This window comes from Haliotis rubra, unplaced genomic scaffold (assembly GCF_003918875.1).
Source record: "Haliotis rubra isolate DU_JTF1 unplaced genomic scaffold, ASM391887v1 Scf19, whole genome shotgun sequence".
In the NCBI taxonomy this organism is placed as follows: Eukaryota; Metazoa; Mollusca; class Gastropoda; order Lepetellida; family Haliotidae; genus Haliotis; species Haliotis rubra.
The window spans coordinates 3,622,856-3,635,924 of NW_025765891.1; the positions used below are offsets into that span (position 1 = coordinate 3,622,856).

The window sequence follows — 13,069 nt, forward strand, 5'->3', positions numbered from 1 at the left end:
TAATAATGAATGTTTTGAGAGTGTATCTCCACTTGCACTTGCTTACGAGCATAGTTCTTTGTACGGTAATGGTTCTTGACTGACTGACTGACTGAGTTTGGGTTTACACCGCTTTTAGCAATATTCCAGCAACATCACGGCGGGGGACACCAGAAATGGGCTTCACACATTGTGCCCATGTGGGGATTCGAACCCGGGTCTTCGGCGTGACGAGCCAACGCTTTAACCATTAGGCTACCCCACCGCCCCTAATGGTTCTTGAAAGATGATTGGTGTATGACGTGAAATTTGCGTGTGTACGATTTTCATTTTTAAACTAGAAACAACTGTGTGATGGAAGATGATTGTCAAAATTAATGGCCTTCAGTGATTTATTGACCTTCTTGAAAAACATCACAATCAAGAATGACACCCCATGCACGTGTATGGGGCCACTGCGTTGTGTACGTGCATCACGCGCGTTGTGTTTAGGGGTGGTGACAAAGAGAAATGGTGGTACGTTCATAAGATGTCTGTCTTCGTTTGTTCACGCTTATACATTCTATACAAATTGAAAGTTCAGGTTCCCCTATTTTTTTTAAGAGTATATATGTGAGCGTTCGTGCGTGCGTGCGTGGGTGTGTGTTCGTGTCTTATCACAGAATGTTACAGTTTGTCATTTGACTTCCTCATATCAATGATATAGTGACTAAATGGGGTATGCCATTTTCCCTTCTTGGTACCGTGCAAATAGGACACATTCTGCACAAGACAGCCTGAACACACGAGACAATGAGTGTGGATATGCGCCATTGTTGCAATATTCAGCAACCTCGCAAAGGGGAGCACAGTTCCCGTCAAATATACCTGACATACACTTTTCCTTAAATCTAGAACTGTGGTATCGAGGAGTTGACTGACAAGATGGTCGCGAAATAACTGAACACTCAGTTCCGCTGTACATTAAGTAATGGTATCAGAATAAGTATAGTGTTAGAACTGACATGGAGACCGGTTCCATTTAATGTCACACCATCGATATTCTGCTGTACCTGCTTTATAGTTCACTGTCTGGTCCATGCAAACTGGACCGCCTCCGTGGTGTAGTGGTTAGAGCGTCCGCCCGGAGAGAGGAAGGTCGCGGGTTCGATCCCCGACCGCCTCATAACAAAAGACGTTAAAATATGGTACTTGTTGGTCCCTGCCTGGCGCTCGGCATTAATGGGTACAACAAGGACTGGTCGGTTCGGAGTCAGTATAATGTGTCTGGGTGGGGTATTCATGCTTCACTGCGGCATGGTATCTCAGTGGGCTAGCACTATAAAACCAGCTTCAGTCTGGGCTAGTACAAGCAGCCACACATACACATACACACACGCATGCACGTCGTGATACTAGCGAAATATTCTCAAGCACGACGTTAAACCCAATTTCACCTCACCTCACCTCACCATGCAAACTGAATCTGTTATTATATGGTGCATCAGCATATACCAACGACATCGTGGTTTGTTGGTCATAGTATCAACCACTGGCTTGTCGGGTCAAGACTCGGTTATCCTGTAGAATGCTATAAACAAACACATTACAAAAAATGACCCAATTATTTACAGAATGTTGAAGAGTAATGAGCTAGAAACGCACAACCAAATGAACCCATCATCATTGATCTGACCAGTATATTTTGAGGCGATGAATGAATGAATTCACAAAGGTCTCGTGGAAACAACCTATTTCACCATACAGCAATATATGTTTACGTTTAATGTTAGTATATAGCTGTGGTATTTGTCTCTGATTGGTCCAAGTAGTGTCATGTCCAGTTTCGGTTCTCAACTAGTGCCAGGTACTTGAATATTAATGTATCTTTATTTTGAACTGGACACGATAGCAGCCGGTGTGAGCATAAATGAATGATGTGATATTTCCGTTTGCTATTTAGTAATTCCGATTAATTATTTTAACACCTGGCATGACTGTGAGACCTGAAATATGAAAGTATTGATGGTAAAGAGATACCAGCGATAAGTGTTATATCGCGGGAGCTCATTGACAAGCCGCGGAGATAATTCCATAATTGATGATAATGTTGCACGTGCATTATCAGCATGTCCACTGTCAGTGAATGTTGTCAGTGAAAGTTAAGACAGCATATCGTCACTATATTTTAAATGAGCTGCCTAAGTTTACTACTCCCGTCCGTTACGTACAAATGACGACATAAGCATACCAACAGCATACCTACTTCGTTTCTTATTTGATCACAGTCTGCATCTCGCAGCAGACAATTGATTGACAAGTTTATATACATTATCAGACCTTGGCATAAGGTCAAATCCATAAGGGGTCTGCACATGCAGCCTATACTATAACGTTCATCAGTGTATAAAAGGAGACGCATAGGACTCGTGGAGTATTCTGAAGCCTCATCACCGGCAGGACAACATGGCAGCCACGATCTCCCCGACTTCCGCCCTGTCCGTCATGATTCTCATCGCAACCTTACTGGCAGCTCCTTCGTCTGGGAAGTCATGTTATAAAAGAGATTATGACGCTATCAGCATCATCCTGGACGGGACGACATGGGACAGGCGTTGTCATAATTGCACCTGCGTCGACGGAGACATTGTTTGTGACGGTCCAACATGTACGAATAAGTACCGCCCTGAGTTCGAGTACATGTGTACAAAGGTAGGCAGTCTTCTAATGTTTGTCTGTAACCATATAAAGCACCACTAGTTTATGAAGCATTCGTTTCAGTATGTAAGACCTCTCATGTACCGGGGCGGTGGGGTAGCCTAGTGGTTAAAGCGTTGGCTCGTCACGCCGAAGACCCGGGTTCGAATCCCCACATGGGCACAATGTGTGAAGCCCATTTCTGGTGTCCCCCGCCGTGATATTGCTGGAATATTGCTAAAAGCGGCGTAAAACCAAACTCAGTCAGTCCCATGTACCATTGATACGTTGATTGGGCCTTGTGCTGGGAAATATAGTCTTGACCGTGGTCTTTCTGATCCAGATTGAGATAGGTGTCACTGACTGAGGTCCTTGTGTCTATTCATGGTCGTGATCTCTACTCGCTTACTGATACACACATCAGTATTCCAGCGATGTGACGGCGGTCTGTAATTAACCGCCCACACAATCATCTGACTGATATCTTTTCCGGTTTGGGGGGTTTGTTGTTTAACGGTGCACTCCAGTAGTATTCCAACTATATGCAAATAATCGAGTCTGGATCGTGCAATATAGTGATCAACATCATGAGCATACGATGGCATGTGTCAACCAAGTCAGCGAGCCTAATCACCCGATCCCGTTAGTTCCATATTGCAATATAGTGTCAGATCATATTCTAAAATGACTAAAATGGTAAGGAACCGTTCATAATATGATGATGATTTTAAGGGGAGAGGGTGTCATTGATTTTGTACATGACATGCAAGGGAGGTGTGTGTGTGAGGCGCGCGGGGCACTTTGTACATAAATTTTATGGGAGTCATTCACATTGTACATGCTTCTCAAAAAACAAATCGTCATCACCCCCTTCCCCTAGCCGTAAATTATGTACGGTCCCTAATGTCAAAATCGGGAATTTCATCCTTTTCGTCATTGCGTTGTGAAATGTCTTCTAATTGATGATGGCTATTGTGTGATACTGATTATCAACATACCTGGAGCGTCCTGGCCACGTTTGCTACGCCTTTCCCAACCCGAGCAGAAATTCTTATTCATTTGTAGAAAGAAAGACATCAGGAAGATATTTAGCACAATTGGTGGCCATGGAGAGGTCTTCTTCCTGCTCACATGTTTACCCCCCAAGTGTACATGGAAGTCCAGCACATAACTTATTGTGTTCTCCGTGACGTTCGGAAGGCATTTGCCTTTTTTGTTTTACAGTTATCCAGTTTGCTGACGATAGATATGTAACTGTATCTATGGTTACTACGTTTTGTTACAAAAACCCGATTGAACAATGGTTGAACTTTTCCCTTTATTGTACAATGGTGGACACTGGTGTACAAAAGTCATCACCCCAATCTGTGTGCTTGACAAAACAAGTCGGTGGCACAAATCATTGGTCTAAAACAGCGTTATTCCACGAAGTTCAGGTCACGGCAACCCGTTGTTACATGCGTGTAGCTACAGCTACTATAACCTCACACATGGTCTCTGTTGTCGATTTCATATGTGACAGTAGATCAATACATGAGCTGATAGTGGAGAACGTCACGTCAACCTGTTGCATGGCCAGGACAAGAGTGACTGCACAATAACGTATAAAAGCTCTGTGTGGCTCGTTGGCATGTGACGATAAAATTATACATATTGATGGAATAATAATCATACTTGAATATGGCCGTTACTGTAAGGGAAAGATCTATTAATAGGTGTACTTTGCGACAAGGGAGAAAGTCGAAAATGATAATCATTCTAATTGTACATAACGATGTTGACATAGAACTTCTAATGAGTTGCAAGAGTAATGCAATAGAGGGTTAAGGGCTGCTGTAACTATTTGTGTTGATGTTGGCAATGTTGTGTACTACGCCCTGGGAGTACTTGAGATCACAGGTATGCAGCAGATTCGTTGACACATTTCATCGTATCCCAATTGCGTAGATCGTTGCTTATGATGTTGATCACTGGATTGTCTGGTCCAGACTCAATTATTTACAGACCATCGTCACATAGCTGAAATATTGCTGAGTGTGGTGTTAAACAACGCATAAACAAACAAAACTAAAAACAAGTGAATTTAACCAAGATGTTTTAGCTTCGGGTAGACTGATCTTATATTATCGTTCCACAATCGTCAAGCAGCAAATGTCTTTCCACTGTCTTTTGCCACCTGAACTAGAAATTAAAGTGAAATCGCTTGGTTTGGACCTCAATATCATGGTGATTGTAAGGCTAAAACTATCCAAAGGAAAGATGTTATTGTAAGATTTTCTCTTGAAGAATAAAACATCGGTTCAGTTTAACCATGACTCCAATGAATTTGATTGTGTCATTTGTCACATTGTATACTTTAGTTTGATCATCAGTTGAGCTGCGTGGATCAGCAATGGAACCCGTTGATTAATCAGCCTATTTACTCCTTGCAGTGGTCTGAGGGCGGGTGTTGCTGTGAACACGAGGGGTGTGTTGTGGAGGGGGTGACCGTCGACCTGGACACCTGGTATCCGACCCGTGATAACCCCTGTGTCGAGTGCAAATGTGTTGTTGGGCATAGGCCCTGTCGGTCGAACGAGATCTGTGTCGCCAGTGAGTAAATTGACTCTCTTTACTGCTTTGTATAGGGATTATATAAAGGGTCGCGGGTAGTACATTGAGATAAGTAGATAAAATGAAACATATTATTTAGCGAGGATGTGACTTGAACTGTATGTAAGGAGCAACAGGGTGTGTCGATGCTGGAGGAGATGCCGATTTGGTTCAGGTCGTCCAGACTGTAATCAACAATCGCACCTACTGCTGACTAACCACAGGTCATAGTGAGGCCGCATCAGAGATTATTCTTCGGATTGAGCCACGCATAAGGGACCATACACTGCTTGGAGAAAGCAGAGCCCCAGAACAGGGGTTACCTGACTACTCTACGGGGTTTTAACGGTAATATCAGTGGCGTTCTGTGATGATTATTACATAGTCATCACGTCGTGGGTGGGCAGACCTGAATACACACACTGCTAAGTTGTTCTGGCATGCCGGCCCAACAAACAACGGTTATCACGAATTCAGAGGTACCATTAATTCTAGTTTGTTGTACCCGTATCTTGTTATATGCATTTCAAATATAGTATACCGGCATTTCGGTACATGCAGGTTCGTTATAACCGTAGTTTCATGTTTGACATTTTACAAAATTAGAAACATCTTGTTTGAAACGAAGGGATACAAATAACTATTATATTATTGGGCATTCATTTTGCTTCAAACCTTGTTCGCCTAGGTTGGGGTTCTGGGTTTGTTCCATGAAGGTGGCAAACGTCCACTTACTACCCGATAGCTGGTATATGTCATCGGAACACGTGTCATTGTATTTGTACATTACGTCATAAGCATTCAATTTGTATATTTCTTTTTATCAATGTCATATACGTGAATATTTAGAAACACTGTATTACATGTCATATATTTTACACTTCATTATATTTCATGTCATATTCATTGTGTGAGTGAGTGAGTGAGTATGGTTTTACGCCGCTTTTAGCAATATTCCAGCAATATCACGGCGGGGGGACACCAGAAAAGGGCTTCACACATTGTACCCATGTGGGGAATCGAACCCGGGTCTTCGGCGTGACGAGCCAACGCTTTAACCACTAGGCTACCCCACCGCCCATTCATTGTGTATAATTTACTTGTCATGCACATACTATATATACTGAGAGAAACAAATAAAGGAACACAGGAACATTAAAGTGTTCCTTTAACATTTTCCAGGTTTCATCACCAGCTTTGAATACCGCTGTGGGAGGAAATCTGAGAATAGGAACACAGCCTTGGTGTTCCCTTATTTGTTTCCCTCAGTATATTAGTATATTTCATGTTTTGACGTTCTTTACGTAACATCATATTATTGTATATTTCATTACATATTCCGTCGTATTCATATGTATTTCCTCTACCGTTTATTTCAGAAATCCCGGTTGCAGTTTTGGATTAGACACTAACTGACAAGCAGATGCGATATGCAGGAAGAAGAATATTTTTCATAAACTACATGTGTTTAAAGCCTAGAAACCTACATGATTTATTTATTCTTGCTCATCTATCATCTGAGTATGCCAGATGCTATTGACCCGGGTTGTGTTTGCTTGTTTTCGACAGTTGACATCGGATATTCTCTAGTGTTGGCGTTTTATATTTACTTAAACTGGGTCGATGTTTGGTTGATGGAAGATCCCGAGATTGATGATATTCTCACTAGCATTCATCAGTTATACTGAGACAAATGCCAAGAAAAGATCTGGGCCGAGATAGTAGAACTGAAATTCTCTTAGGTACAACAAGAAAATAAGTTATTCTATTTTTTCTGATCATTGAAAGGGTTCTGACGATTGTAATGAAATATTTTTGTTTGTTTTTAAGTTTCAATAAAATCTGTAAATGCGCTAACATGCCTGGTGAGCCACTTGATTGTCTTGTGTGTTTGTTTACATGCTGCTGTCGCCGAGTACTGGACATACTGTTCCCATTCATGTGAGTGAGCGAGTTACCGGTCAGCCAGCCACTCATATCTGGTGGCGTCAGTGATTTTCAGTGATTCACAGAATTTTCACATCAATTTTGTGTTTTACGACATGTGGAATCGATTTCTGAAGATAAATGAGATTAAGTATTGACATTGACGTTGTATTTCTATTTCTGCTCAGTGTCATGTTACCACACACCTTCGCTCAGTGTAGTCATAAGAAACCTTCACCAACAGCTGGACTGCTGAAGACTTATACCTACCTGAAACTGAAACATAAACTGTTAAGACGTAAAATCTCTGTGGTGTTCTATAAAAACCTGCAAAAATAATGTTTTGGTACAGTCACATAATTTGTTGATCAAAATCAGACAGATAATGTGTGTATTCAAAAGAATTACGGGAACGCCCCATAAACATATTTGTTTCAAAATTGGCATACGAATTTAAACGTAAGTACGCGATATGAATCTTACAGATCGTTTAAAAGTGATCTCTAAAATACCTTTCCGTACCAACGACTGTAAAGTTACGTAACTTATTTATGATCAATTGAAGGCAGAAAAATAGGAAATGATAAAAATGAGTCACATATCATGTAAAATAATTATGAGAATGAATCCACTTTTCCTTTACATGCCCTATCCTGAATAACCTGAGAATTCTGTATACCAAAAATGTACTCAGGTAAACACCAGATATTGCATTCCCTTCTTGCACCTGTAGAAGTAATACCGATATTTTACACCTGTCACTATATTTAAAGCGTGCAACACCTGAAATATAGTGTATTTCCAAATTAATGTAATACTGCATGTAACATCAAATTGAGTAAGTTACTGTATATTTTGTTTACTCTGTATGTGGTCCGGGACCCTAAAATACAACAAACATCTTCATCTTCTTTCTCTCTACCTGGTCAGAATGTTTACTAGTGAAACTTTGCCGCAGATAATACGGCATGAAACTACCCATTATCCTTTAAAACGACTGACATTTGTGTGGAATATTAAATGTATAAACTACAATAACAGTCATAATGATGTGTACATAATAATCAATGAACCGATAGTTTCCGGTCTATATTGCAATACATGTGTTACTTCATCAACATATTTACTAAAGGCTCTTGTCAGTACCAGTCCGATTTATTAAAGGCTCTTGTCAGTACCAGTCCGATCTTTACGACCATGTAGGCGTGGCGCCTTGCGGGCACCTGTGACACGGTAGTATCGGGTTGTTCAATACATGCCACCACTAGCTAGATCGATATCAGTTTCAGTGTCTAACCTTACGGAAAATCTATATTTGTGTTTATGATTACCTTTAATAAAACCAACAGTCGTTGAATCATTCGATGTATTGGGTGCAGTACATAGGTCGTGTGTTGTTTCCGTGTAATGCGAGAAATTTCTGCAACACGTTCAAAGTTCTGGAGGACAGTATATAGAGGGCTGAGACAGCATCATATAATGCACAGTCTTTAGAGTTTATCAAGTCTTCATGTGGTGTGATTCAGGTTTTTCATGCGATGTCTGATGACAGGCGCTAGTCTTCGTGTCTACCAGACTCTGTCTAGTCTTCATAACCGGGTGTATGTTAAGGGTACGGAAGGACATGATGACTACAGAAGAGTAAAACATTGGAGCAACTTCTACGAAGCAGCAGCGTAGTCACACATCTGTGATTGTGGTTGAAACTTTCCTGCATTTAGCTTAGCAGGACGGTCCCTACAGTGCACATAAATCTATCTTCACCAAGGATATTGTCAGTGAGCAGATGCAACATCAGGGGATATACAGGCGTGGAGACCAATAACGAAAGACAAACTACTCACGAAGAAGGAATAAAAGAATATTCAAGTTATGTGCCGCTGGGCACAGCATTAAGTGCACACGAAGTTCTTGTGGACTTAACGTATGGTTAAAAAATATCGTTGATGCTAACAAGCACATCTCGATATTCTTCGTTTGGCTGACCATTTAGTGAGACATATAGGTTGTAAGTTCTTGATAGAGTCTTCACCCCCACAAAAGGCAACGGTATAACCGTAATGGTGGAGCTACTACGCAGATGGATTAGACTGAAGGTCATTGGTGAAGTCTGTGACAGTATGAGGAATATGGGTTGAAACGGAAACCAACAGTCACTGGAAATAGCATTGCATCATGAGGGTGGCAAGGTTGCAGAGGTGCATCACTATTGGAGTGGTGTCATATTTTGTATGTTCAGTCATGTTCTATAGTTTTCTGCATTCCTCAAATAACAAATATACACCAGAAGAACGTCCCCGAGAAAATACAGTTTCTATCCACCAGGAACTCGTGAGACATAAGAAGGCGCCGGGTGTACTAAAGAAGACAGTGTCTAACCCGGTGATCCAACACTGTGTTCAGGATCCACGTTACGCAGTTAATCTGCAATATGTTCATTCTAAACTTACGTCTCTGATCTACCTGTTCTCAGCCTATGCAGACTATAGACAGGAGAAACCACATGTTCGTATCGTTGGAATTATCAACAAACATGTGGCGTATATGAGTCTGTATTGCCACTACAAGGTCCCCGTGATGGGGGACGATGGAAACATGATTCATCAGCTTATTTCTTTTGGAGCGGAGAGATACGAGTTGTGTGAGAACCATCGTCGTGCGTTTGGAGGATGGATTGTGTCCTGCCCTCTACCGGAGATTCAAGGGAGACAACCATGCTTTGTCTATGTAGGTTTGTCAAGGAGGGATACTGTCAATAGTGTTGAGCTGTCAATACTTACAACAACAAAATCTTCACCGGAAGCGCAGACTGATTTTGCTGTTTGCGTGCCGCCTCTATATGGAAGGTTAACCAGATTTGCTATTGTTCAGTTTATTGAGATGAGTCGTCTCCTTGGTGCGCGGCATTTTGTTTTTTATGATTTTGGTGTTTCACCGGATGTGCAATTAGCTTTGAAGTATTACCAGTCTGTTGGACTGGCTTCTGTTATTCCGTGGGATCTCCCAGTTTCATGGAATGATATATGGTATCTTGGACAGAGTGTGGCTCTGACCGACTGCCTTTACCGACATATGTCGGCAGTTAAATATCTCATGTTTAATGATCTAGACGAGTTTCTTGTACCACATGGCATTTCCACGAAATCTTGGCGTGATTTGACCGCCATGTTCAAACCGAATATATGTGGTCTGTCATTTAGAAGCGCATATTTTCAAATTAATAATTTACCTACTTGCAGCCAAGAGAACCGATGCTTAACCGTGCTACGTGCTACAGAGAGACATGAACGGTTTCCAAATATGGGAAGAAATAAAGTGATGGTTGATCCATATAAGGTATTTGAGATGGGGATACATCACGTGAGTAAACCAAACGTTGACAACTACACCGTGATAGAGGTCCCTCCTGATGTCGCGTATATTCACCACTACAGAAAGCTGGATGACGAGGCAATGGCGGAACGGTTTACCAAAGATGACTTTCTAGTGGGCGCGTACCGTTTCCCGCTCATCAAAATGTATCACAAAACTCTTGTTGCCATTCGGGAGTTTAGTCGCAATAACACAACGTAGTTTAGTAAAACTGTATTAGATAAAAATATCTAACATTTTACTTTGTCTGAACACATCCAGGTCAGTCTGCTTCAATTGTAACCTTAACTGTTCAGTTATTGTCAAATGACTTCAAGACTATATAATTCCATACAGTTTTTTATTTAACATACCTAAGGAATAGAAGTACTAGCCGTTGTAGAAACGCTTTAACAACTCGCTTATCCCACCGTCGAACATATCTGGCTACTCGGAGTTACAGGGATCCTCGATAATCTCCAGGGTATATGTTCCGATAAATCTCCACTATACCCTGGATGCATCTACGGCTCGAGCCGATGATTTTATTACCTCCCTTGGTTTGCTTTTTATCCAATCAGGAGTCTACGCTGGGAAGTTGAGTGCACCAATCACAACTCACTTTCACTTTTTAAATTATCTTACCGATTAAACTTGGCAACACAATAATATATTGTTGCAGAGGTACTCTGAAAGAGGTAGAAGGAGTTCTTGCATATATTATTTTAAGGTTTCAGACCTGTCAAATTGTCTGTATGTTTTCCCCCCAAATCTGAGTCGTACTGCGAACAAACTTTCGCGGCTGCGACCGCTATCTTTGTTAACACTGGCAAGCTCGGTTGTAACGGCGGCTTTTCTGATTGGCTACTGTGAGAATGCGGAGCCGGCAAAGGGAGGTAATAAAATCATCGAACCGTAGATGCATCCAGGGTATAATGGACATGTATCGGAACGTATACCCTGGAGATTATCGAAGATGAGTTACAGGAGGGGTATATATATACAGAGTTACGGGCCTTAGTCGTAACAGTATCTTGGATATGGGTTCGAATTTTCAAGCTGACCTTCAAATGAATCAGTATTGAGCTTTCAAGCATTGAAAGTAACCGATTCAGACAGTCTCTTCCAAGCTACCTCAGAGTCACTGACTGCCAGTTGACATATTCTCAAAGTTGTAGTTTGAAAACAGACATATATGTCGTTCAGGACAGAATAAAGTCCGTTCTTTGTGTAACAGCAAAATATCGTCTTGTCAAGGCAGAGATGATCACACACGGTTCTCTAAAAATACCAAAAAAATATGTATCTAATTTTCAAAATAATAAACAAGACGTTTGTTTGTCTGTTGTAGTGCCCTTGCCGATGTTTGTTTTTCATATGACGTTTCCTGTTTGTGAACTATAAATACCTGCCACTTTGGCTTTGTACCACCAAGAAGATTCAATTGGCACATAGGTTTTCGTTGTTTCCAAGCACACCAGCATGCAACGGTCACATCAGCACTAGACTCTGCACTACGCTGTCCCTCAATCACTACAGGTCGCTAAATTATGTTTTGATCAATAGTTATTTTCATGGCATAGCATTGGAAAAAATATAACCATGAAAGGTCGATGCTAAGATATTATTAAATTAAGAAAGTCATGTATAGTGGCTTTACTTGCAGTATATTTTCAACATGTTTTAGAGGGAAGGGACGATTAACACGAGAGAAAGAAAGTAGAAGGTTTGTTTAGTCCTTGGATTGTCTGGATAAACCTAAACATAAGGAAGAGAGTTTTATGGATGTCAACTTCTTTATTATGAGGAACACAATGTTTCTGAGTTTCAAAGACCTAATCTTAAACAGTTTTGAACAGGTACACTTTTGTAGGGTTGAACTGTCTACACGTGACTTTTAGATTTGTCTAGCAGCGTGAAATAGAACAACACACCTGTACAAAGAGCCTAGTGAAGGGATGAAACCATATTGATGTGATGAACCAATTTCACGACTGACTGAAGCGGCAGTAAAATACGGTTCCATAACATCAAAACATACTGCTCGTGCAGGGGCGCGCATGCCCCCTGTCCTTATAGTTTATTAAATTACCATAGAAACTCTCCAGAAAATGGGTGAAAATGAACTGTGCAAACACACCCTCCCTTCCCCTCCTTTCTCAAAGAGCTGTATCCGCCCCTGCTCGTTATGTTGAAATCAGACAGCGTTATGTTGAAATCAGACAGTGCTATCCAGAATTCAGGGTTTTTTTCATTTCATGGATCGGCTGTGACGTTTAGTAGCTCAGTTGACTTGGTAATGCCAGGCCGACGTGGCTCATTGCTCATGATGCTGATCACTAGATTGTCTGGTCCAGATTGTTTACAGACCGCCCTCGTGTTGTAGGAGTAATGATGGGTCGGTGACCCTTCCGAATACAGTCACGTGTTGCATCACCGACGTATAGGATGGACGTATAATGTCGTACAATAATCGGCCTCAATCAGTCCATACGTTTTGTTGTTGACTGTAGATACCATATTGACCATTCACGTGACCTCCTCT

The 13,069-nt window shown here is 41.3% G+C and overlaps 2 protein-coding genes across 2 annotated transcripts; both read left to right on the forward strand.

Annotated features, from left to right (window-relative positions):
- The first annotated feature begins 2,234 nt into the window (after positions 1–2,234).
- Positions 2,235–7,120, forward strand: LOC124274315 (von Willebrand factor C and EGF domain-containing protein-like). Its single transcript, XM_046709651.1, has 3 exons — positions 2,235–2,670; positions 5,088–5,247; positions 6,627–7,120. The coding sequence occupies exons 1-3, from the start codon at positions 2,425–2,427 to the stop codon at positions 6,650–6,652; spliced, it is 432 nt and encodes a 143-aa protein (XP_046565607.1). The 5' UTR covers positions 2,235–2,424; the 3' UTR covers positions 6,653–7,120.
- A 1,421-nt stretch (positions 7,121–8,541) lies between these two features.
- On the forward strand, positions 8,542–11,066 carry LOC124274316 (beta-1,4-galactosyltransferase galt-1-like). Its single transcript, XM_046709652.1, has 2 exons — positions 8,542–9,080; positions 9,131–11,066. Exon 2 carries the CDS (start codon positions 9,349–9,351, stop codon positions 10,744–10,746), a length of 1,398 nt encoding a protein of 465 aa, XP_046565608.1. The 5' UTR covers positions 8,542–9,080; positions 9,131–9,348; the 3' UTR covers positions 10,747–11,066.
- Positions 11,067–13,069: the final 2,003 nt, after the last annotated feature.